The sequence below is a fragment of the Penicillium verhagenii genome (assembly GCF_028828195.1).
Source record: "Penicillium verhagenii strain IBT 33310 chromosome Unknown utg000008l_segment0_segment0, whole genome shotgun sequence".
NCBI lineage: Eukaryota > Fungi > Ascomycota > Eurotiomycetes > Eurotiales > Aspergillaceae > Penicillium > Penicillium verhagenii.
The window spans coordinates 121,791-141,872 of NW_026643172.1; the positions used below are offsets into that span (position 1 = coordinate 121,791).

The window sequence follows — 20,082 nt, forward strand, 5'->3', positions numbered from 1 at the left end:
ATCTTGATACTAGGCAATGTCTCGGGGAGGTGGTTCTCTCACAATGTTAACATTCAACTACACAACAAGAGCCAACCCCGTAACGAGGTTTCAATTTTGACACAGCACGATGCGAACATGTGAACCTAGTACTACTAGTAGTATAGACTAATAGTATATGAATGCCTCGGAATTGGCCACCCTGTCAAAAGAAAAATCTTTCCCCAAGGTGTTGGTCCCCGCGGCATGGAGGACCACTCCATTTCGCCTGAGAGCTTTTTTTGCTGCACATGTGTTGAATGAAAGCGATCGGTTCCTCGCGACGAGACGAAATTCTCCGGTAAATCGATTCCTCAGGCATCAACACTGGGTGACCACTGACCACACCGGTCAGCAGCATGGGTCAATCTTAGTAAGCTTACAAGTTACTAACCTTTGGGTTGTCTCAAGAATCAAGATGGTTGAATCTTACAATCTCTCATTGATTACTGCTTTAGTACTAATTTACTAGTATTCTCGTTCATCCGGACTCCGGTCACGGTTCCAGAAGTGTATTTTGCCAGCCAATCACAGGCCACCTGGATCAACCCCTTCACTAGTCTCGATCTGGAGCCCGAGGTTTTTTCAAATGAGACAAGAGTGGGGGAGAAATCACTACAAAAAGATGACATTCGATCTCATTCTTGAACTTGCCAGTTTCAACCTTGACACCATTTGATTCTCTTTCAATTCAACATATCACACATAGCAAAATGACATATCAAGTCGAATACGCGACAGAAGCGGATGCCCTCGGCTTGGGCCGGGTCAACAATGACAGCTTCCAGGATCGACTGATGCTATCAGCCATGTTCCCCGAAACAGACCAACCAACTCTACGGACTTACAAGTCCTTCCACATCATGAAGCATCTCACCGCTCCAGAAACACATGTGCTGAAAATCACAGACCCCACGACCGGAACCATCATTGGCTACGGACGCTGGGTTATTCCTACGGTTCTAGGAATTCCTCCGAACGTTCCTGAGTTAAGTGAAGAAGCTCAAATATATGCCAAGGATCCAGTTGCATTCGCACCACAGCCCTTCAAACCCGAGGTATATCAGGGTTTTCGGGCCGTGTTACAAGAGGGTCAGAAGAAACACACTACAGATCGGGATATACGTAAGTCTCTTCCGCAATGCCTTAAATCTAATTTTTTTTTTTGGATTGAACCGCATCTTGTGCACTTGCTGATCGAACTTTCTTATCATTTGCCACCATAGACCTTGACTTGTTGGCTACTTTGCCCGGATATCAAGGACGGGGCGTGGGGTCTGCCATTCTTCGCTGGGGCATTAATCAGGCGGATGCAGTGCAAGCTCGGATTTATCTGGAATCGACTCCTGAGGGGTATCCAGTGTATCTCAAATATGGATTTAAGGCGCTGGAGGAGATCACATTGGACTATGAGAAGATGGGTGGTCATGGTAAAGAGGACTTGGTTCTTATGATCCGAGATCCTGTTTCGCTACAGTAGAATAAGTTACCCAAATTTGGAAGATAGATACACAATAACTACTAATTCGGATTCCTCTATACTTATGGTTCCTGCATTCAATGTCCAAAACTTTTGTATTGATTTATATTCAAAAATAGGCCGTGCATCAACCAAGAGGAATAACGATGGGGAGTGATCAATAGAAAATACCGGCCTCAGGTTGAACAAAATATCTCGGAGACTCAGCCCCCGCGTATCCACACTGTATAAAGGGTTTTACTAGATATGTATCATGGGTTTTTTTTTTAAAAAAAAAGAAGAGAGAGATACGCGATAACTAGTGGTTACTTTGAATCGGCTAAGGTCTTACGCTCGGACAATCAATCTCCGTCTCCAAGTGTGGGGAACGGCGGGGTTGCGTTTCCCAACTTTGCTTAAAAACAGGACCAACACACAACATTGAAAGCATCACCTCACAAACCTACTAGTACATCATGTCGAAACCCACATTTGCAATCCTAGATGATTACCAGGGTATTGCACCCTCCTACTTTGCTCATCTGGAGTCGCGCATCTCCATCTCCAGCTTCCCCGAGACCCTCGACCCGCGTGATCCTACCCAACACGATGCCCTTGTCGAACGCCTCCAATCCTTCGACGTGATCCTCGCCATGCGTGAGCGGACCCCATTTGCCGCCAAAACAATCAATGCGCTTCCCAATCTGAAATTACTCCTCACAACCGGTACTCGCAATCTCTCTCTCGACTTACAGGCCTTTGCCGACCGAGGCGTCCCCGTAGCGGGTACTGAAGGTCGCCCGCCGGGAGTGAACAGTACAGTACAACATACCTGGGCGTTGATTCTAGCCGCGGCGAGGAATGTCGCGCGGGATGACGCGGCCGTGAAACGGGGCGCTTGGCAGGGATCTCTGGGGTTCACTCTTTCAGGCAAGAAGCTCGGCTTGTTGGGGCTGGGCAAGCTAGGCTCACAGGTGGGGAAGATCGGCATTCAATCCTTCGGCGTCGAGGTGATTGCCTGGTCAGCCAACCTTACCCAGGAGAAAGCAGATGAACAGGCACAAGCGCAAGGTCTCCCGGCGGGTAGCTTCAAGGTGGCCTCGTCCAAGACCGAGTTCTTTGCGCAGGCCGATATCGTCAGTGTACACAACGTGCTCTCTGAGCGCAGTCGGGGAATCGTGGGTGCAGCTGAGTTGGCGACTATGAAGTCCAGTGCTACCATCATCAATACCTCACGGGGCCCATTAATTGATGAGATTGCGCTCCTGGCGGCTCTCAACGCTGGTAAAATCCGCGGTGCTGCCTTGGATGTCTTTGATCCGGAGCCATTGCCATTGGATAGTCCATGGCGCACCACAGCTTGGGGTGAAGATGGACGTAGCGATGTTATTCTTACCCCGCACATGGGATACGGAGAAGAAGATCTATTGCGTGGATGGTACAAAGAGGTTGCTGAGAACTTGGAGCGATGGTTAAATGGCGAGACATTACTACGAAAGATGAACTGAGCAAGCACTGCAACGATAACATAAAACCAACCGCTCAAGCCTGGGAACTGACATAAACTCCAGAGAGTTCTTCATTATTATTTTTTACATTTTTGTGCAGGAATAGTATTCTACTAGTAGTTCCTTAAAAAAAGATTACTAGCCCGATCTTTGCTCTAGGAGGTCACTTTAGCACACGGGACTCTACCTCTTGATATACCTTTACGATTTGCTACCTTTGTCGAATTGTACACCAAGTACTAGTAGTATGTTTTTTTTTCAATTCATCCCAATAATTCTTTTTTTTTTCTCGTTAGCCCCCCCCCCCCCCCCCACCAACTCACATGCAAAACACGGATCTACTCCCCTTTCTAGCCTGGAATTTCACCGAAATCGCACCGGGAGCGCCTGATCACCCACTAAAAGATCCCTAATATGATCTCCGTGGAGCCTAGCGGAATTAGTGTGGAATTGAGTGGAAACTACAGTGGTACGGCAAAGGCCGCGGATAACCAGCATTGTGTCGCCTCGGTTGAATTGGAAAGCTCGGGAAAGCTAAACACCCAAAACATTCCAACTCGTCATGACTCCACCATATGATATATCCCATTCCCTCGGCTGAAAGGAACAATTGGAAATATAAAACCCGATCTTGATCACCTCTTGACTTCTCTGGTTTATTGAATAAATAACACTCGACCTACCACAAAGAAAAACACCGCATCAATCAGAACTATCACAATGGCCACAGCAAACCCCATCTCCGCAGCCCCCGCGCTCCGCAATGAATTCCCCACTCCGACCCATCCCGACCGACTACAAGTCAATCGCAGCGCCATTGCCTTTGGCAGCGGGGCATACTCGCTCATCGACCTGCCCGCCGGTGCACTATTTGCCAAAATCACCACAGCCACTCCTGGCAAGAAAGCCTACACCACTGTACAAACTGGCGCGAATACCCATATCGAACTGAACTCGGATTTGGTCTACTGCAATCACTCTTGCGCACCCTCGCTTGTGTTTGATATGTCTCGATTGGAGGTGCGGGTAGTGGATGATCGGGCGTTGAAGGCTGGAGACGCCTTGACATTCTTTTATCCGAGTACGGAGTGGGATATGGATCAACCGTTTCAATGTACTTGTGGCGCAGATGCCTGTCGGGGAATGATCACTGGGGCCAAGGCTACCTCCATCGGTGTCCTGAGACAGTACTGGTTGAACCCCCATATTGAGGCCTTGTTGCAGGAACAGTGAGGGATTTTATTTGGGTCATGTTGGCTTACTGCGCCCGATTTTCCCTATGTTTAATTGTTGTGATACCAGAGTTGTTTTACTAGAGATAAGTGACGAACGAGATGATAGAATAACAAAGAGAAAAATGGATTCTGAATTCAAATACCAGAGAGAAGGAAAAAAAAGTAGAGCATAAAAAGTACATTGTGCATTTCAAGCACCGCCACCTGCGCCCCCGATTGCTGCAGCCTGCATGACACGGCGTCGGTCAATCTCTCGCTTTAGCATGACTAGGCATGTTGCCACGACAATTGACTCATCAAGCTGCAGCGTAAGCAACGCTCCTTCATCGATCTGCAATTCACCACCGTTACCTGCAGAACATGAAGACGTTCCAGGCGTCCGAGTGTCCGAGCTTCGTACTAACTGCGCAACACGCCGAGTCTGGAATTCCTTTTCATTGCTGTCTTCTTTGGAGATCGCATGAAGAACAATCAACTTCAATTTCTGGCCATCAGATCTCTTTTGCTTTGCATATGCCCATTCATACGTAGTCCCGGTGGGCATTGTGAAACGAGCGGATCGTGAAGTCCATTTCCCAGTCACTTTCAATTCCTCGGGTGTGACGCTGCAAGTTTGCAACAAATAAAGAATGGGGTCTCGGTTCGGGCCGAAAAAATACTCGGTGCGGATCAAGTCTCCAATCTGAGGTTGAGATAGGACACTATTTCCAGACCATCGACGATTGCGGCTGGAAACATAACCAATATTGCCGTCCGGAAGGGTGATTGCGATTTCGGTTTGGCTCGGGGGAAGTGGTAGACGAAAGGCATTGATACCTCGGGCATCGACAGTCAAGGTACGAGATGGGTAAAATAGGCTCGAGTCATTAGTCACATTGAGACTGTAAAGGGTGCTGGAACTGCTTGGAGAGATGGAGGTGCGGATCTCTTTATGATCCAGTTGTGCTGTCATGGTTGAGGAGGACATAATTTTTGTTTTTGTTCTTGTTTTGAGACTGGGGGGGGGGGGTTTGTGGTGTTGGTTGGAAGGGGGGTTTTATATGAGGCTCATGGTGATCTTGATGGTTGAATACGAGATTGCCTCTTTGGGAACAACCGGGCCACTGATGATCCACGATAGAAATTCATATGCATCAGTTGATCCATGGGAATCAGTGGGTTCCAAATGTTAAGTGCGCTCCACCCTCGTATTCCAATTGGAACATTCCATGTGTAGATTCGGGCTATGAGAAAACTCAGCCCGACTTGGAACCTCTGCCCAGTAATCAATCATGCGAATTAAAACCCCTTAACAATCGTCCCATGCAACAAATCCACAATTGGAACCCTGGGCTTCTCACGACCCTCACTCTTCATAGTCGACCGCCAACCACGTTTCTGGTTCCACGCAGCCCGTGTACCACCTTCGGCCGTGCGCCAGTCTAACCCAACGACGATCCCCGATTTCTGCAATTCGTCATAAGCATCATGACACCACATTTTAGAGTCGAAGTCGCGCGCTTTGAAACGGATGGGGTCATCCTTTTGGTAGATGTAGATCTCTGACATGGTACTCTGTAGCTTTGTTTTGGATAGAACCTTAGCAATAATTGCACACACAAGTATACCATGGTCCCCGTTCAGGTCGCGAATCTCAACATGTTCGAAAATCCATGGCTGGTGCGTCACACCTTTCATTTTCAGGATGGTATTCTTGATGGTGTACTTGGCTGCTGGGATAGGCTGCCGCTCGTTGGTCAAAGTAGGCCCGGGTTTGCTTTTTGGGATGACTAGCAGCGCGTACTGAGGGGATTCGGGGTATTTCGGCCGCTCGATAAGCGCGAGGAGCAAACGCGACTTGTTACGCTTCTTGGTCAGCACAGTCTTGATATCGCTGAATGTTTTGATATCTTTGAAGGGCTTGCTTTTCTTGAACATCTTGACGATTTGGTGGGGAGAGAGAGTCTTAAAGAGAAATTCCAAGCTTCCTTGGCACGTTGGCGTGTTCAAGTGTTGTAAACAAAGTTGAAAGGAGGGATATGGGTGGAAAAGAATGAAGATGGAGATGGAGATGGAGATTCTACACACCTCTCCAGTCACCAATCGAGACACATGTGCATGGCCCAACACTCCTATCGCCACCTACTACCTAGTACATATCAGTTGATATGTAACCCGGCCTCCAGTTGGAATTTGATATGACTACTCTCAACAAACCCATCTTTGAATCTCAATAATGACATCTTGTCTTATATAACCTTAAACAAAAAACTCATCCAACAAATGGGCTTGTGGTTTAGTGGTATAATACTCCCTTAGCATGGGAGTGGTCCGGGGTTCGATTCCCCGCGAGTCCATCTTTTTGCCAAAAAAATGGAGAACTACTAGTAGCTGGGTTTCTTTTTTCAACTTTTGTGGACCCAATGTTTGAATGTTTCTCATGGAAGAACTTGTTTAGTATTGATCATCACCAGTGATGCTATGTGGGCACATATATCAATTCTCATCATGAATCATATGTATCTCTATTCTGCATGCACGTAGTACGTATGTATTTAGTATGTAGTATTCATATTCTATGTCTATCATCCATGTATATGTATTCCAGCGTCAACACTGGTTGAGCCGCTTCACACCTGAGCCCAAATACTCGACCCGGTCAATAAAGTACTCAGAACCATTGTTCCGCCCACGACAATATCCCCGGGATGAATCCAATCCAACAATACCGCGGGCAGCAGCAGATCACACCCATCCACCACCATCTGTTTCAACAGCACTGACTTTTTCCCACTAGAAAGAGCGAGTTTTTCGGAGTTTTCACTCTTCTCGTCATTTTTTGGCTTCGACTGAGTACTCTTATTGGCAGCCCCAGAGAACAATAGTTCATAAACCGAGCCCACCAGCGAGAGAGAAAGCGCGTAGAACCAGAAGGTGTTGGCCTCACGCATGACCCGCTCCTCCCACGGAACCTCATAAACACCCATGGCATGTAACTAGTAGGGAATCTTGTATTAGCCATGTATACACGCGCATTTACTACGTAATAGCAAAGAAAGACATACGATCGTCAAATCCTCCAGTACAAAATATAAACTGAAGCATGTCCACTTGGCAAGGTCGATCCACCCAGCGATGGATCCCATTCCCCCGCTTGTGAGGAGTGTAGATACCCGCTCGAAAGATTGGAGAAAGCCAAAGAAGCGGAAGAATCGTCGAGCTAGTACATTGGCATTAGCACTTGGTATCAATATAGCTTTTAAAATGTTCTTGGTATTCAATTGCTGCTTACTGAGAGCCAATTGCAACTTTGCAGTCGTCAATCTCACGGCCGTGCTGCCGACAGTGAAAACTGCGGCGATCTGGGCTGCGGACTGGATCAGGCGCAGAGTCTTCTCCAGACCAGCGCCATTGTGGACGAAGCGGGTAAGCTTTTGGGACATTTTTCCTTCCTCCTTTTTACAACTCTTTGATTCTTTGAATGTTCAAATGAGAGGGTTGTTGTTACTTGTGTGTTTATCGGGCTATGCCGCTAGTGGTGCTAGTCGTCGCTAGGACTTCCCTAGACTGTCGTTGCTTATTCAGCTTTCTACACCGTAAGATGAAGATCCAAACAAAGGCAAAATCAACTGCTTAGGGCAGATTTCCCTGTATACTTGACTTTAATGTTGATATTCGAGGTCGATTGATTCAATCTGCGTTGTGCAAACAAAGATCAGGATATGCCAGTGCATGTGTGGACATGGGCATGCCCTCGATAGAAATCGGGGAATCCAAGGTTGCGGTTTTCAACCTCAATGTTGCTTTGCTTGGACAACAACCAAGTAGATGTCTATGTACATTGAAAGGTAATTGATGTTTATATCTTACCCTACTTAGTATGTATATGTATATACGTGCACACATGTGCATGTCTCCGTATGTACAGGAGAAACAACAATGTTTATTCAATGTTGTTCGAACGTATCCACCAACTAAGGATGTACTAAGTATTCAACGCTAATCAATCGGGTCCATAAAATACTACTTTACCGGCCTTTGCCGCCAGAGATATCCTGTCCCAAACGATAACCACCGACCTTCTCCCACTCCACCTTCTGTCGGGTGATTGGCAGTTGTCTCCGCAGTCCCTTGAATGCTCCCTCGGCCACGCTGACGAATGCCCGGTTCAGTTCCTCCTGGTAGTCGCGCTCGGCCGCAGCGATGCGCGACATAATTGACTCAGCAGAGACCGATGGGACCGAGACGCTGACCGGCTTGGTGGTGCTGAGAGCCACATTTCCGTCCTCATAGTAGTGCACATGAACGTGGATCTTGCCAGTCACGGTTGTTGAAGAGGAGGAGACGGGGACTTGATAGATGGCGCGGAATCGACCGTTCCTAACCAGATCCATGATGGTTAGCAAAATATTTCTCAAATCCAATTCACGGGGAGTGTTTGAGCAGTACCAGAAGTTGTTGGGTGAGTATCGGTTTGCGACCAGGAGAATGGCGACAGAAGAATCGTTTTCAGTAGGATAGACGCCATAGGAACAACTGGAGTAATGCTCTTGGGCGTGAATGCTAAGGGATTTGAGGAGGGATTTACTATATCAGTGTGAGCAGAGGCAGACAGGCGGATCGGAGTCACTGGAGAATCAATTCCTTACATCAGGTCGGCATTCTGGGATTCCAAGGGCGATGACTGCGCCGCAGAAGCAGTCTAGGTCGGGAGTGAGCTTCCTCCACTATAACCGGTTTCAATGGGTGAACAGTCCCGGCATACCTGTGTAGTGTGATCGACCTCGAACGAGGTCTGGCTCTCCGAGTCAAAGTAGCGGTTGCCCTCGAGCTTATTGAATTCACTGACAATCACCTGCAATGGACCATCAGCATCTATTCTTGTCCGCAAGCGACAAATTTCCTACCTCCTGGCTTGATCCCGGTAATTTAACCGTCGTCAACTGGCTCTCGTTGTATCGTTCAAATGCGGGTACGAGCTGGGGAATAATATCGTCACCCTCGGTCAGGGCTTGGACATCTATCGGCGATTCAGTATCAACATGCGGGCTTGGTTGACGTGAAATTAAAGGGATGCATGCGTAGTCGCGTTCAGGGAGGATAGGGGAGTCGATTACCAGCAACAACATCGGCGAGCTACCAGTTCCATGGTCAGCATGTTTCACAGCAGCATGGAGGGGTAGGGGCAAATGAGAAATGGGGATTGACATACTTCGCCCGGTGGGGCTCCCTCAATGAAAGAGGATGCAATTTCAACAGTGGAGGTCATGCTTGCAAGAAACAGATCAAGGTAGATTGGTATCGGGGAAAGATGAGGAGGAGAAGCTGTGGGTTGCGGAGGTCAAGTCGAGCTCAGGGCGGGGACCCGCACGTGGTTCCGCCAACCAAAACAAGAGCAACTAGGAAGAGCAACCACATAAAACAACTCTGTGATCTCAAATTATACTAGTATGTATTATCGTTATTATTATTTGAAAAGAGTCCAGCAGTTGAGAGTCAATTCAAAGTCCATAATATTCATAATAGATTGAGGTATCTTGACGCTAAAAAAGGTATAGAGAATGTCTTTGCGCTCAAAATCTCCAACGCCTAGCCCTCACGCCATGATCAGCGCTAAAAAAGAAAAAAAAAGAAAAAAAAAACATAAGAAAGATCCAGTTTCTCCGGGAAACAAATGAAGACATGGAGAAAAGATGCAGTCAAAAACGAAAATAAAATCCAAACGATTAAGTGACGTCGAGTCTATTCAATGCTCATGTTCATAAATCCATCACTGGCTTCAGTCATTCCTTGTAAGCCCACGCGTTTCGTGGTGCCGGTATGCGGCGTCGTCCGGTTGCCACTATCGGTGCTCGCACGCTCAGAGAAAGGAGCACCAAGCTTAGATGGAGGTCCCCAAATGTTGGGCCCATTGTCAATGACAGAGGAATGGGTCATCACCGGGCTGCTTTGAGCGCTCACGCTAGGTGATACGGCTCGGCGTTTAAAGAGGTTCGGATCAAAGTCATCCTCTCGTCGTCGCTTTCGACGAATCTCTCCCACCACAGTCATCCCAGGGGCATAGGGGGTTGAAGAGCGAGAACGCGACTTAGAGTCAGCAGTGGTCGATCCGATCGTGGTAGATGGGGTCATATCCATCACGATATCGTCATCTGCGACAGATGAGGCGGCCTGGCGCAAGGATGGCGGCGGAGTGCGGTAGCGCTCGTCAAACGAATTCCAGAAATCAACACCCCCAGAATTGCGGCTGGCTTGCTTGCTGAAACTACTCGAGTCCCGGTTCGTCTTCCCCGGGGTAGAGTCGTCACCTGGTGATTCCTCTACCGTTTCAGCTGGCGCAAGAGACGGAAAAGTACCAATCTTAGGAGATGTCTCGGGTTCTGTATCGCGAACTTGCCGAATCACTTCAGCTTCGCGCTTGACATCACTGTCAATAGGTTGGCCTTCTTCCATCAACGCCGCACGGATACGAGCAAAGGTCTTGGTTTTAGGCTAGCACATAGTTAGTCGAAATTGGTCTTTCCTCCAAAAATGAAAAAAATAGCAAACTAACAAACCAGACTAACAAGGTTTCAAGGGGATTCTTACCAGTAAACTTCCACGGCGGGTGACCGCGCGACGGATGACACCCAATGGTCCACTATCTGAATGGGTTACAGCCGTAGGGCTCCCCGATCGTACAGCGCGACCCTCACCATCGTCACTCAAATCAGACAGACGAAGGTCTCGGGTGCCAAGACTCAAGCTCTCTCGTCGCACATGGACAGACGGCCTCGGACCAAAGTACCCTGCTGTCGGATTCTCCACACTCTTCATAACAGGTGGTGAGTGGGGCCCTGGACTGGGCTTGGAGCTGTTCCCGCTGGCGCTACTGGAGCTGTGGCGGCTTCGTACTTTGCGGAAGCGAGCTCGCTGGAAGCTCATAAGGCTAGCGGCTGCTTGTGAATAGCCCCCCATCCATTCATTCCCGGGACTTTGAATATTATTTGTATTGTAGGGACTTGGTCCGCCGGCTATGCGTGTCGCCTGGGGTGTCGAGAGCATGATATCATCGCGGTCGCCCATCATGGCATCATCGTCGTCTTCGCTGCTGCTGGTGTCGGATTCCATCATATTCACGCTCGACATGGAGCTTGAGATTGTGGTGCGATCTGCCGGACCAGAAGTCGAGAATACAGGAACAGATGTGGAGCCAAGAGAGCCACGTCGTTGTGGTATCGTCACTCCACGACCTCCGATTGTGGGCGACGAGTCGGGGGAGGACTGAGCGAGGGTGGAATGGTGGAGGTTGGTGCACGCGCGTGAGAAGTCCAGACCACGGGAGCGTCGCGGAAGGACCGACCCAGGAGAACCATAAATTTGCGAAGAGTCTAGTTTAGGCGATAATGGGGCGCGAGATATGGAGGGGGATCCGGATCCCTTGGGGGGGAGATTCAATGATAGGTTGGGATGGTGAATGCTGTTCGAGCGGTTTGGTGTGGCCGGTAGCGAGGGGAGCGAACTATCATCTTTACTCAGTGGACGGTTCAAGTCTCCTGTAGATGGTTGTGCACTCGTCGTAGGTTTGGAAGCGTCTGACAAGGAACGTGATTTGGGCGAGCGCGATACACTCTCGTGCGAAAAGGACGATCCTGGTTGGAGTTGCTGGCTTAGCTTGCTTTCGAACGAATGGGCTGATACGCGACGCTCTGGCCCTGGGGGCCTAGGTTGAGCCATAATCTGCAGTTGTGCCTAGCAAGATTATTTATTATTCTCACAACATAATAAGGAATTGTTGAAGATGAAAAGGTGAAGTACGCGCCGAAGTTATCTTTAATGGGCGGCTAAACTGAAAGCGGAGTCCATTCGCCCCGCAGTGGCGATCATTGGACAATTACTACTAGTAGTCTTTAACTATTGGACGTATAGTAGTCAACTGGTAGGGACTACAGTACTATATGTTAAATCTTTATTCATCCATTGCCCAGGTGCCAGTTTCGTTTGTCAATTAATTGTCAAAAAGAAGAATTAAAATGGTTTGATAGTGTATACTCTGTCCATTTCGAGTTATGATACAAAAACACACGGCGTTGATTCTATACAAGATGTTATGCCAGGCTCATAGCATCACTCACAGGCACCACATAACACTCCCAATCGTTCAGTCCCTTCATCTGCGGCGCCTTTAGCAGATTTTGATCACGGGCCTGCCAGACTTGAACAATAACTGCCCGGGTTCGAGCAATATTGGAGATAGTGGATTCACCCATTGCGGCGAGGGCCTGTAGTATGATCGACCGGCCAGACACAGGCTTATGCTTATCAGGGGCCGACCAGAGCTCATCATTTGATGGATCGAGTTCGACGGCTGCGACAAATAGAGGCCATGTTACACTGATCAGAGGACCGCGATTCAACTGGTCAGATATTAATTGGAGAATCTGATGCACGTAGTCCATCACCAGGGGGGTAGTGGGACTGGCCCCATACAGCCCACAGTGCAAATAAAGAAGGGCGGCTAACCGCTTGGCCTCTGCAGCGGACGCAAGTGCATCATCATCCCCGTCACCATCTCCAACCTCCTGGATCAAATTCTCCAGTTGATATTTAATGGATGCGGCACGTTGGTGGAAAGAATTTCGATCATCATCGGAATCAAGCCGTCGCCGATCACGGCTCATGTCGGTAATGATAGAGAGAATGGAGACTAACTCAGGACTGCACCCCATCCACAGATCGATATTGCGATCATCCGCTCTCCAGTAGTCACTCCCAAACAAAACTTCCTTGGCGCAGGCAGTTCGGCCCATAACATCTTGAAAAGCAAAGAAATGCTCTGCAAAGGCTGAGGCTGGATGGGACGCATCTGGAGTTTCCGGAGGTGTAAGGGCCCATTGTCTCCTCTGTCGAATCAAAGCTTTGGCACCTTTGAGATGAATTGTCCATTGCTGGTCACATTTGTCTGCAATCTCATAGAGGCATAGCATCATCATGATCACCAGCACCTCCGGGTCCACTGAACATGTCAACGACCCTTCGCTGGATAAACGGCGTCGAAGATCCCTTAATGTTTCAGACTTCAAGCGAAGTCCAAGAGGGGAGTATGAAGGATTAACTCGGGCCAGGTGACATGCACCTAGCGCTTGGATGGATTTAAACAGCGTCGGTGAAGCGGATACGCTGAAAGGCAAAATTACAGAGGCAAATGGCGAAGACATGGTGGAACTCGCGCTTGTACGAGGGCACACCTGCTGAAGATAATAGTCAAGAAGCTCCCGATGGCCAAGTTGCGTCGCCTGCGGGAATAGTGACAGAGCTGGCGCAGGGCCGGGATCGAGTCTTGATGCAAGGAGGGCATTTTTTGATACCGTGCGATAGGTCAGGGAAACCCCATGCTGTTCATTTGAGACTACATCCACCTCATTGGGGGTTTCAAATGTGCCCACTCCGCTGTTGACGAACCCCCATGGCTGGATTTGCGGTAATAGACACCACTGGCGATTATCATCCACGGAAGAGATCACAGAAGAAGTCGTTCCGTCCGATGGGGTTTTACTCCAGACTCCCGCTCGGCCAAAGGCAACGCCCCGGCTGGCAAACTCGGACTCCCATTTGAGCTCTATGTTCGTGGAGCATGGCAGCCCTTTCTGCCAACACCGCGTGCAGACGGGTTTTTTGGTGTCACACCGTAATCGACTAGCTCGGCATTCTCGACAGCCGCTACGAGACCGGGTTTTTACCGGCCCCGTACGGTCGGCGGCTTTCCTGCGCGGCATCCAATGTGTGGCGAATGTTACATGGGCCCGGTTGACAGACGGCCCAAACGTACATCAGGAGAAGAGTGCCGTCGGCTCGATAACAGCCCCCAGTTGCTCGAAGCACTCACGATGGGTTGTATGTTGCGGCAAATTTGCGAGATACAGTCAACTGGTAGTCGTCTAAAACGTTTGGAAGGCCGAGGATGCAAGAAAGGTAGATCCCCGCGGGCGATAAGAGAAATTTCACTATCGCAATTTGGCCACCCCGCAATCCCCGGAAGCTAAAGAGCAAGAACTATGTACATAGTACACTGTGTATGGATACTAGTGGTAACCTTTAGACCCTCCAGATGTCTAGATGGACTTGTTCTTCTTATCTGATTGCATCAACATTGCACTTGATTCCGATGACCTTTAGTGAGATTCAAGAGCTGCATTAATTCGTGTAAATATGTTATGTGTAGGGATAGGAAGCCAAGGGTCGCATTATAATTCATCGCTAGAATCCGGGCATCTATGTATGTGCTGATTGAATTGTTTGGAATGTCAGAGAATAACAGCCTTCACCGGCCTGACTCCATGGTTCCAAGGGTATATTCTTCAGAGTTTTCTTCGTCTTGAGAGATAAAAGGTCGCGACAGCCCATGTTCTTCATCGTCTGACCTCCCGAAGCTTTCCTGGGTTGCAAAGTCGGCCTTATCATAGGTTACATCACAGCGAACAGACCACAATGATGGATAGTAGCGACGGTATGAAAACCAAGCCACCGCCATTCCCAAAAGTCCACCACAGGTCACATCCCAAACGTCATGGCGGTAATCTGCCAAGCGTGACAATGCGACCAAAAGAGCACAAAAGAGGGGGGTGAAGGCAATCAAACATCGACCAAGATCCGATCGAGGCCGGAAGACACGCATCTGACCGCAAAAAAAGCTATGAGGTTCGAATTAGTAAACAGAGGGATCCCACCGAAGCGAAACATATACTCACAGGGTCAAGTATCCCAACCCACTGAAGGAAAAGCTACTGTGTCCACTTGGGAAGCTGCGCCATCCTTCAAAAAGGAGTCTTTGGTTAGGCTCTGTACAGACAGTCCACGAGAGAAGCACATTGTCGGCCGTGCCGCGGGCCGGCTTGCATCGCGCCAACAGATCAGGACGAGGCCTGCCAACCACGTTCTTGATGACATCTGTCAAAAATGTCCCAAGGATGAGCGAGACTAGAAATCCGAGTACTGTGGCCTGGGTTTGTTGTACACCAGGGCGCGAAAGAGCAGACCACAAAAGTATGATACCAAGAGGAATCACGCCGGCGAAAATTATGGACCAGACTAGGAGGGTAATAAGTATTCCATTTGCGAGGGAGTCGTGGATACCATGTCGAGGATCTTACTGAGAGTCACTCGTTCGTGGGCAGCCATTGGATACTGAATAGACTTGTTATCGAGGGAAAACATGCGGTGGAAAGGATTGATAAAGATTGGGATCTGTTGGTTTAAAAGAACAGCAAAATATTAGCCAATTGTATAGTAGATATGGGGGGGGGGATTTGGTAAACAACCATTAGCCATCCTGCCATGAGACACCCTAATGCGATATAGTCACCCGCATAGGTACGCTGGTAAAAACGAGCTACAGCTCCCCCGAGTCCAGACTGGTGTAGAATTGATGAATCCCTTGACCCTGAGCCATTTCGAGGCATTTTACACAAAAGAAGTGTAGAAGGAAATCGGAGAAAGAAAGCCCGGCCTTCTTTACACGGGAATATGCAGTGTCAAGTTGACTTGGTTTATCGGGAGCGGCCAAAGTCGTCGCAATGCACAGACCCACTTTTTTACCCTTCCGCGTTTCTTACAAGTTACAAGTCACCTCCCGCTCAGAGCTCTACAACCTCTACTCTTTCAACACTACCCCAGCCCAGGTGCTTTCTTGGCTGTTCGGATTTTTCAACCATGGCTGATCCGAATCAGCCACGCGCTGTCAATACTGCCTTTGCGCCGCCCCCACCTTTGTGGAAGCACTTCACACAGGAGAACCTAAACAGGTTAAAAGAGGTCAAGGCCGAGGCTTCCAAGGACGAGGATGGACGGCCCAATCGCAGCAAGCAATGGTCATCAGCAGAGTTACGCGCACTTGACTTGCCTCCCGAACTTCGTCTTCTAGTACCACCGGAGATCCCCACGGGCGAATACTCAGTGTTCGGTGAATTGCAGACAGTGAGGCTGGCTAGAATGTTATCCCCATCCAATCCTTTCCACTAACCGAACCGTAGCTATCAACCACCTTACCTTCCCTTCAAGAGCAAGGCATTGAGCAGCTCTACCCTGAACCATCCACGAATACCACCCAAGATCCTTCGCAATCGTCCCAATCGCAACAGCCGCTAAGCCACGCCTACTACCTCCTGAAGATCAGCAAATCCCTCCTCCTCAACTTTCTCGAGACTGTTGGGATCTTATCAGTATCGCCGGAGCAATTCGAACCAAAAATTGAGGATATGCGCAACTTGTTCATCAACGCTCACCATCTCCTTAACTTGTACCGCCCACACCAGGCCCGTGAGTCACTCATCATGATGATGGAGGAACAACTGGAGCGAACAAAACAAGAGATCAAACACATGGATAAGGTGAAGACCGATATTGAGGGCGCCCTAGCCGAGATTCAAGCTGAGGGCAGTCGTATCAGTTCGACGGAAGAATCGGCAGACTTAAGTAATCTAGAGTCTTCACGCAAGGCTGAGGATTCGCGAATGATCTGGGATCTCCTTGAGAAAGAAGGCTGAATATTTTTGAGATATGCAACACTCATGCATAAATATCAACTCTCGCCGATGCCGCAATCAAAAGCCCGCATGTTGGACCAAGTGTCGACGCTGTTGGGTCGCATGCAAATTGCCTGCCATGCCTATTGATATCATAATAAGCTTCACAAAATTCACCAGTGGTGGATGCGCTTGTTGGGAATAGCAATCGCTTTATCCACCTCTGAAGCCCTATCCCACAACCCGATGGTCTACTAGAAAGCCATAGGAATATCCTATGGCGAGACTCTAAACTTACCCGGACTCATTCCCGAGGCATTCAACCAAGAGCACGAAGTACCCGAACTGCTGCCCACCCCACAACCATTGTTGACCACTGGGCACAGGCCTCATGATGATTGACTGTTCCTTATGGCACGGGAGAGAACAATCTAAATGGAAACCAACTTTCTCCGACGACTATTTAATCCAATTTTGGCATATTTATATTTCAGATCTAGCAAGCAATAGTAATAAATTATCTTGGTCGCACAACCCTGGAAGGGATACCTTGAACATATCTACTCGGCCCTGAAGGCTGCGCCCAAGTGATGCCCAAGTGATCAATGCCCAGGTGGTTGGTTCCAATTCCAAGGTTCTTTCTGATCCAGAGGCATTTCAAAACTGGGAATACCATTGAAATTTGAATGTGTCTGTCCTGTTGACTGCACCCGTGAACAAATCCTCAACATTTGAATCTTCTAGAAGGTAAATATTACAACATTGAACATTGAAATACCTGATATCTTCAGCGGATCCAGATGTCTGTGATTAAAATGCCCGGACCTCTCGAGGTCGGGACTACTATGTATGTCTATGTTAGATCCATTGGTACCGAGTACCTATGCCCGCATTCTATGCTTCTCTATTTCAACATTCTGCCACATGCATCAGTGCACATGCGCACCAAAATTCGCCAACCACCTGAAATGCTCCACCCTACCACTGAGACGAAAGAAGCGAATAAGCCATAAAATATACAAAGAGAAAAATTGAAACTTCATGGCGGCAGAAGCGAGCCAGCACTCTGCTCACGCCATGCCTTGTCGATAGCACACTTGGCGAGGCGCTTCATCTCTGACACGAAGTCAGCCACGAGCTTGAAGTGAATAACTTCATTCGGAGAGAGTTTTCGGTAAAACATGCGCTCCATCATTAATGTCGCTATCTTAAGACGATCTAGATCGTCCCGCGAGCGAGGGTCTAATGGATTCGCAAGAATGCTGCAGAATATGCTGAGCAATGCCGAGATCGGGTAAAAGACCAAGATCCTAAGGGGTAAGTGGTGTTAGGAATATCATAATCGCGATTCAGATGACGGTGTGAAATACCAAAAGATACCCTCGACCAACACATGCTCCCCGGCCTCCAAGTAACAAAGGGTTGAACGGCTCGCCTCGACCGATAGCGCGAGACTAGAATTGACCCCATCCAACATTCCGTTACCTTGTCTCCAGGCCTGACATCTACTGCTTGCTGAATGGATGATAGACATGCAAAGGTAGTAGTTGAGACGAAGCATGACTGAATGCATGCTGACATTGGGGTCTGAAGCCTCGGCCGAAAAAGACATGGTAGGTCGCCATTGAGGTGGAATCGACAATCGCCATGCTTCCAATTCGTCATCCAATTCTCGAATGGATTTTAAAAGATCGGCATCGGACTTTTGAAGTGCACTGACGGAGTACAGGGCGCTATGCGTACGAGATTTGATAATACTCAGACGCAGATCGAAAGGATAACTTGGCTGTGAATAAGACATGTTCACGTCTTCAGGGTCCAAGAATGCGTGCTCCTCATAACCTGGTGGGAGGGTCAGATCACAATTCTCATCCGCAATTGTGGGTGGTTGTCCTGTGCGAAGGGCGACGTCTTTGTCCATTGTGTAGCAGATCCAAAAGAGATTGCGTAGCTGCTGTTGTCTTCGTATATCTCGTTCGCCGTTCGAATATACTTTACTACCAGTCAAATTACCCCCAAGCATAAATATTAGACGTGCAGCTATTGCACCAAAGTAGTTGGTGGCCCGCATATTCCCCGATGACACCTCATACAATGTCTAAGAAAAGCCAGTGGTGAGATTAGCGCTGTCTCTAAGAAAAAAGAAATCTTTAGAAGACTATGTTTCCACTTGAGGGGAATTAAAGACGCACCAACATGGTCACTGCTTGTGCACCCTCTAGGCTCGCAGGTTCTTGGATAACCTGAGATAATAAAAACTGGGCTTTGGAAGCCAAGACCTCATGATCGATTTCAAGAGAAACGCAGGCTGGGTCTCTGATATCGTTGACGACGGGCGGAAGACGTGCGACAAACGCAGCAAAGGCAATAATGCATGCTCGAGTACTCGCTTGCCCGAACTCAAAGCTTGAATGAGACTGTCGGTAAGCTTCATCAATAGTTTCTGCGAACAGGTCAACGTCCACAACAGGAAAGAGGCGGCGCATCACGGTTGAGCGCTTGTAAGAATCAAAGTACACCTGTACGCTTCGCCGATCCGGCAGTTCAAAAAGATCATCGTTTCGCAAATCCATCAGAATTGTATTGGATATACGGCCCCTTTCTTTCTCCCATGGCGCGCGTGTTGGACTGAGTTTCTCGCTGGAGATGGTCTGTCCCGTGCGAGAACGAATCCATTCTTGGCCTTCTGGTAAAAGAAATGGGATACCAGTGAGAAGACTCATGACACCCAACTCGCGACCCGCAAAGTGAAGACCCACTGCAGATTGAAAAATGGGCTGATTGCTGATACTAGTGCTGGTGCTGCCACTTGGGGAGTTGCTTGCAGTGGTATTTTCAGTGTTGGTGCTGGCAGTACTATCCAGGATATGGGTATAATCCATCGGCTCTGACTGAATGAGATACAATACTATCCTAGTTATAGGGATAATAGAAACATACGAGAGGTAGACTCTTGCAACAAATTTTCCGCCAAAAGCTGCTCGATGCGACTAATTCTCTCCGAAAGCCGCGAGCTCTTAGGGTGGATACTACCAACCACATAAATCAGTATTCTTTGGTGCCTATGACCCGCAAAATAGCAGAAACCACAAGCTCACTTGGTACCGTCATCTTCCGGCTTTCGTTTCCGCTGCACCACTCGATTAAAGGTGCAGGGCAGGTTATGGTGGCTACACCAATTACATTGTGGGACCGCCGCGTCACATTTGATCTGGCAGGCCGCAGGATCAGTATGAGGAATGAGAAAACAAGGAACTTCTGTACCTTGCGCCTATAACAGGAGTCACAGGCCCGCGCAGTGCGCTTGCGGGGCTCATCAGACGAATTCATGGAGATTTGTGAGATGTAAATTGACATCTCATTGATCAATTGATCGCCACGGA

General features: G+C 48.6%; 12 protein-coding genes across 12 annotated transcripts; 4 read left to right on the forward strand and 8 right to left on the reverse strand.

Annotated features, from left to right (window-relative positions):
* Window positions 1–731: 731 nt before the first annotated feature.
* On the forward strand, window positions 732–1,498 carry N7466_008020 (GNAT family N-acetyltransferase; the record flags this gene model as incomplete). Its single annotated transcript, XM_057167409.1, has 2 exons — window positions 732–1,143; window positions 1,245–1,498. 2 exons carry the CDS (start codon window positions 732–734, stop codon window positions 1,496–1,498), a joined length of 666 nt encoding a protein of 221 aa, XP_057018040.1.
* Window positions 1,499–1,953: 455 nt separating this feature from the next.
* Window positions 1,954–2,985, forward strand: N7466_008021 (D-2-hydroxyacid dehydrogenase family protein; the record flags this gene model as incomplete). The annotated part of the gene is made up of 1 exon (XM_057167410.1): window positions 1,954–2,985. One exon carries the CDS (start codon window positions 1,954–1,956, stop codon window positions 2,983–2,985), a length of 1,032 nt encoding a protein of 343 aa, XP_057018041.1.
* A 720-nt stretch (window positions 2,986–3,705) lies between these two features.
* On the forward strand, window positions 3,706–4,218 carry N7466_008022 (uncharacterized protein; the record flags this gene model as incomplete). The annotated part of the gene is made up of 1 exon (XM_057167411.1): window positions 3,706–4,218. One exon carries the CDS (start codon window positions 3,706–3,708, stop codon window positions 4,216–4,218), a length of 513 nt encoding a protein of 170 aa, XP_057018042.1.
* A 192-nt stretch (window positions 4,219–4,410) lies between these two features.
* On the reverse strand, window positions 4,411–5,172 carry N7466_008023 (uncharacterized protein; the record flags this gene model as incomplete). Its single annotated transcript, XM_057167412.1, has 1 exon — window positions 4,411–5,172. The coding sequence occupies one exon, from the start codon at window positions 5,170–5,172 to the stop codon at window positions 4,411–4,413; it is 762 nt and encodes a 253-aa protein (XP_057018043.1).
* Window positions 5,173–5,498: 326 nt separating this feature from the next.
* Window positions 5,499–6,137, reverse strand: N7466_008024 (uncharacterized protein; the record flags this gene model as incomplete). Its single annotated transcript, XM_057167413.1, has 1 exon — window positions 5,499–6,137. The coding sequence occupies one exon, from the start codon at window positions 6,135–6,137 to the stop codon at window positions 5,499–5,501; it is 639 nt and encodes a 212-aa protein (XP_057018044.1).
* A 692-nt stretch (window positions 6,138–6,829) lies between these two features.
* Window positions 6,830–7,642, reverse strand: N7466_008025 (PEX11 domain protein; the record flags this gene model as incomplete). The annotated part of the gene is made up of 3 exons (XM_057167414.1): window positions 6,830–7,195; window positions 7,265–7,419; window positions 7,492–7,642. 3 exons carry the CDS (start codon window positions 7,640–7,642, stop codon window positions 6,830–6,832), a joined length of 672 nt encoding a protein of 223 aa, XP_057018045.1.
* Window positions 7,643–8,227: 585 nt separating this feature from the next.
* On the reverse strand, window positions 8,228–9,468 carry N7466_008026 (F-actin-capping protein subunit alpha; the record flags this gene model as incomplete). Its single annotated transcript, XM_057167415.1, has 6 exons — window positions 8,228–8,786; window positions 8,849–8,901; window positions 8,965–9,054; window positions 9,107–9,219; window positions 9,317–9,335; window positions 9,412–9,468. The coding sequence occupies 6 exons, from the start codon at window positions 9,466–9,468 to the stop codon at window positions 8,228–8,230; spliced, it is 891 nt and encodes a 296-aa protein (XP_057018046.1).
* Window positions 9,469–9,941: 473 nt separating this feature from the next.
* N7466_008027 (uncharacterized protein) lies at window positions 9,942–11,915 on the reverse strand (the record flags this gene model as incomplete). The annotated part of the gene is made up of 2 exons (XM_057167416.1): window positions 9,942–10,691; window positions 10,788–11,915. The coding sequence occupies 2 exons, from the start codon at window positions 11,913–11,915 to the stop codon at window positions 9,942–9,944; spliced, it is 1,878 nt and encodes a 625-aa protein (XP_057018047.1).
* Window positions 11,916–12,286: 371 nt separating this feature from the next.
* On the reverse strand, window positions 12,287–13,954 carry N7466_008028 (Zn(II)2Cys6 transcription factor; the record flags this gene model as incomplete). Its single annotated transcript, XM_057167417.1, has 1 exon — window positions 12,287–13,954. One exon carries the CDS (start codon window positions 13,952–13,954, stop codon window positions 12,287–12,289), a length of 1,668 nt encoding a protein of 555 aa, XP_057018048.1.
* A 545-nt stretch (window positions 13,955–14,499) lies between these two features.
* N7466_008029 (phosphatase PAP2 family protein) lies at window positions 14,500–15,637 on the reverse strand (the record flags this gene model as incomplete). The annotated part of the gene is made up of 4 exons (XM_057167418.1): window positions 14,500–14,869; window positions 14,927–15,266; window positions 15,329–15,422; window positions 15,497–15,637. 4 exons carry the CDS (start codon window positions 15,635–15,637, stop codon window positions 14,500–14,502), a joined length of 945 nt encoding a protein of 314 aa, XP_057018049.1.
* A 250-nt stretch (window positions 15,638–15,887) lies between these two features.
* Window positions 15,888–16,720, forward strand: med7 (mediator complex subunit MED7; the record flags this gene model as incomplete). Its single annotated transcript, XM_057167419.1, has 2 exons — window positions 15,888–16,151; window positions 16,208–16,720. The coding sequence occupies 2 exons, from the start codon at window positions 15,888–15,890 to the stop codon at window positions 16,718–16,720; spliced, it is 777 nt and encodes a 258-aa protein (XP_057018050.1).
* Window positions 16,721–17,738: 1,018 nt separating this feature from the next.
* Window positions 17,739–20,029, reverse strand: N7466_008031 (putative C6 transcription factor; the record flags this gene model as incomplete). Its single annotated transcript, XM_057167420.1, has 6 exons — window positions 17,739–18,009; window positions 18,070–18,797; window positions 18,892–19,586; window positions 19,640–19,728; window positions 19,798–19,910; window positions 19,964–20,029. 6 exons carry the CDS (start codon window positions 20,027–20,029, stop codon window positions 17,739–17,741), a joined length of 1,962 nt encoding a protein of 653 aa, XP_057018051.1.
* Window positions 20,030–20,082: the final 53 nt, after the last annotated feature.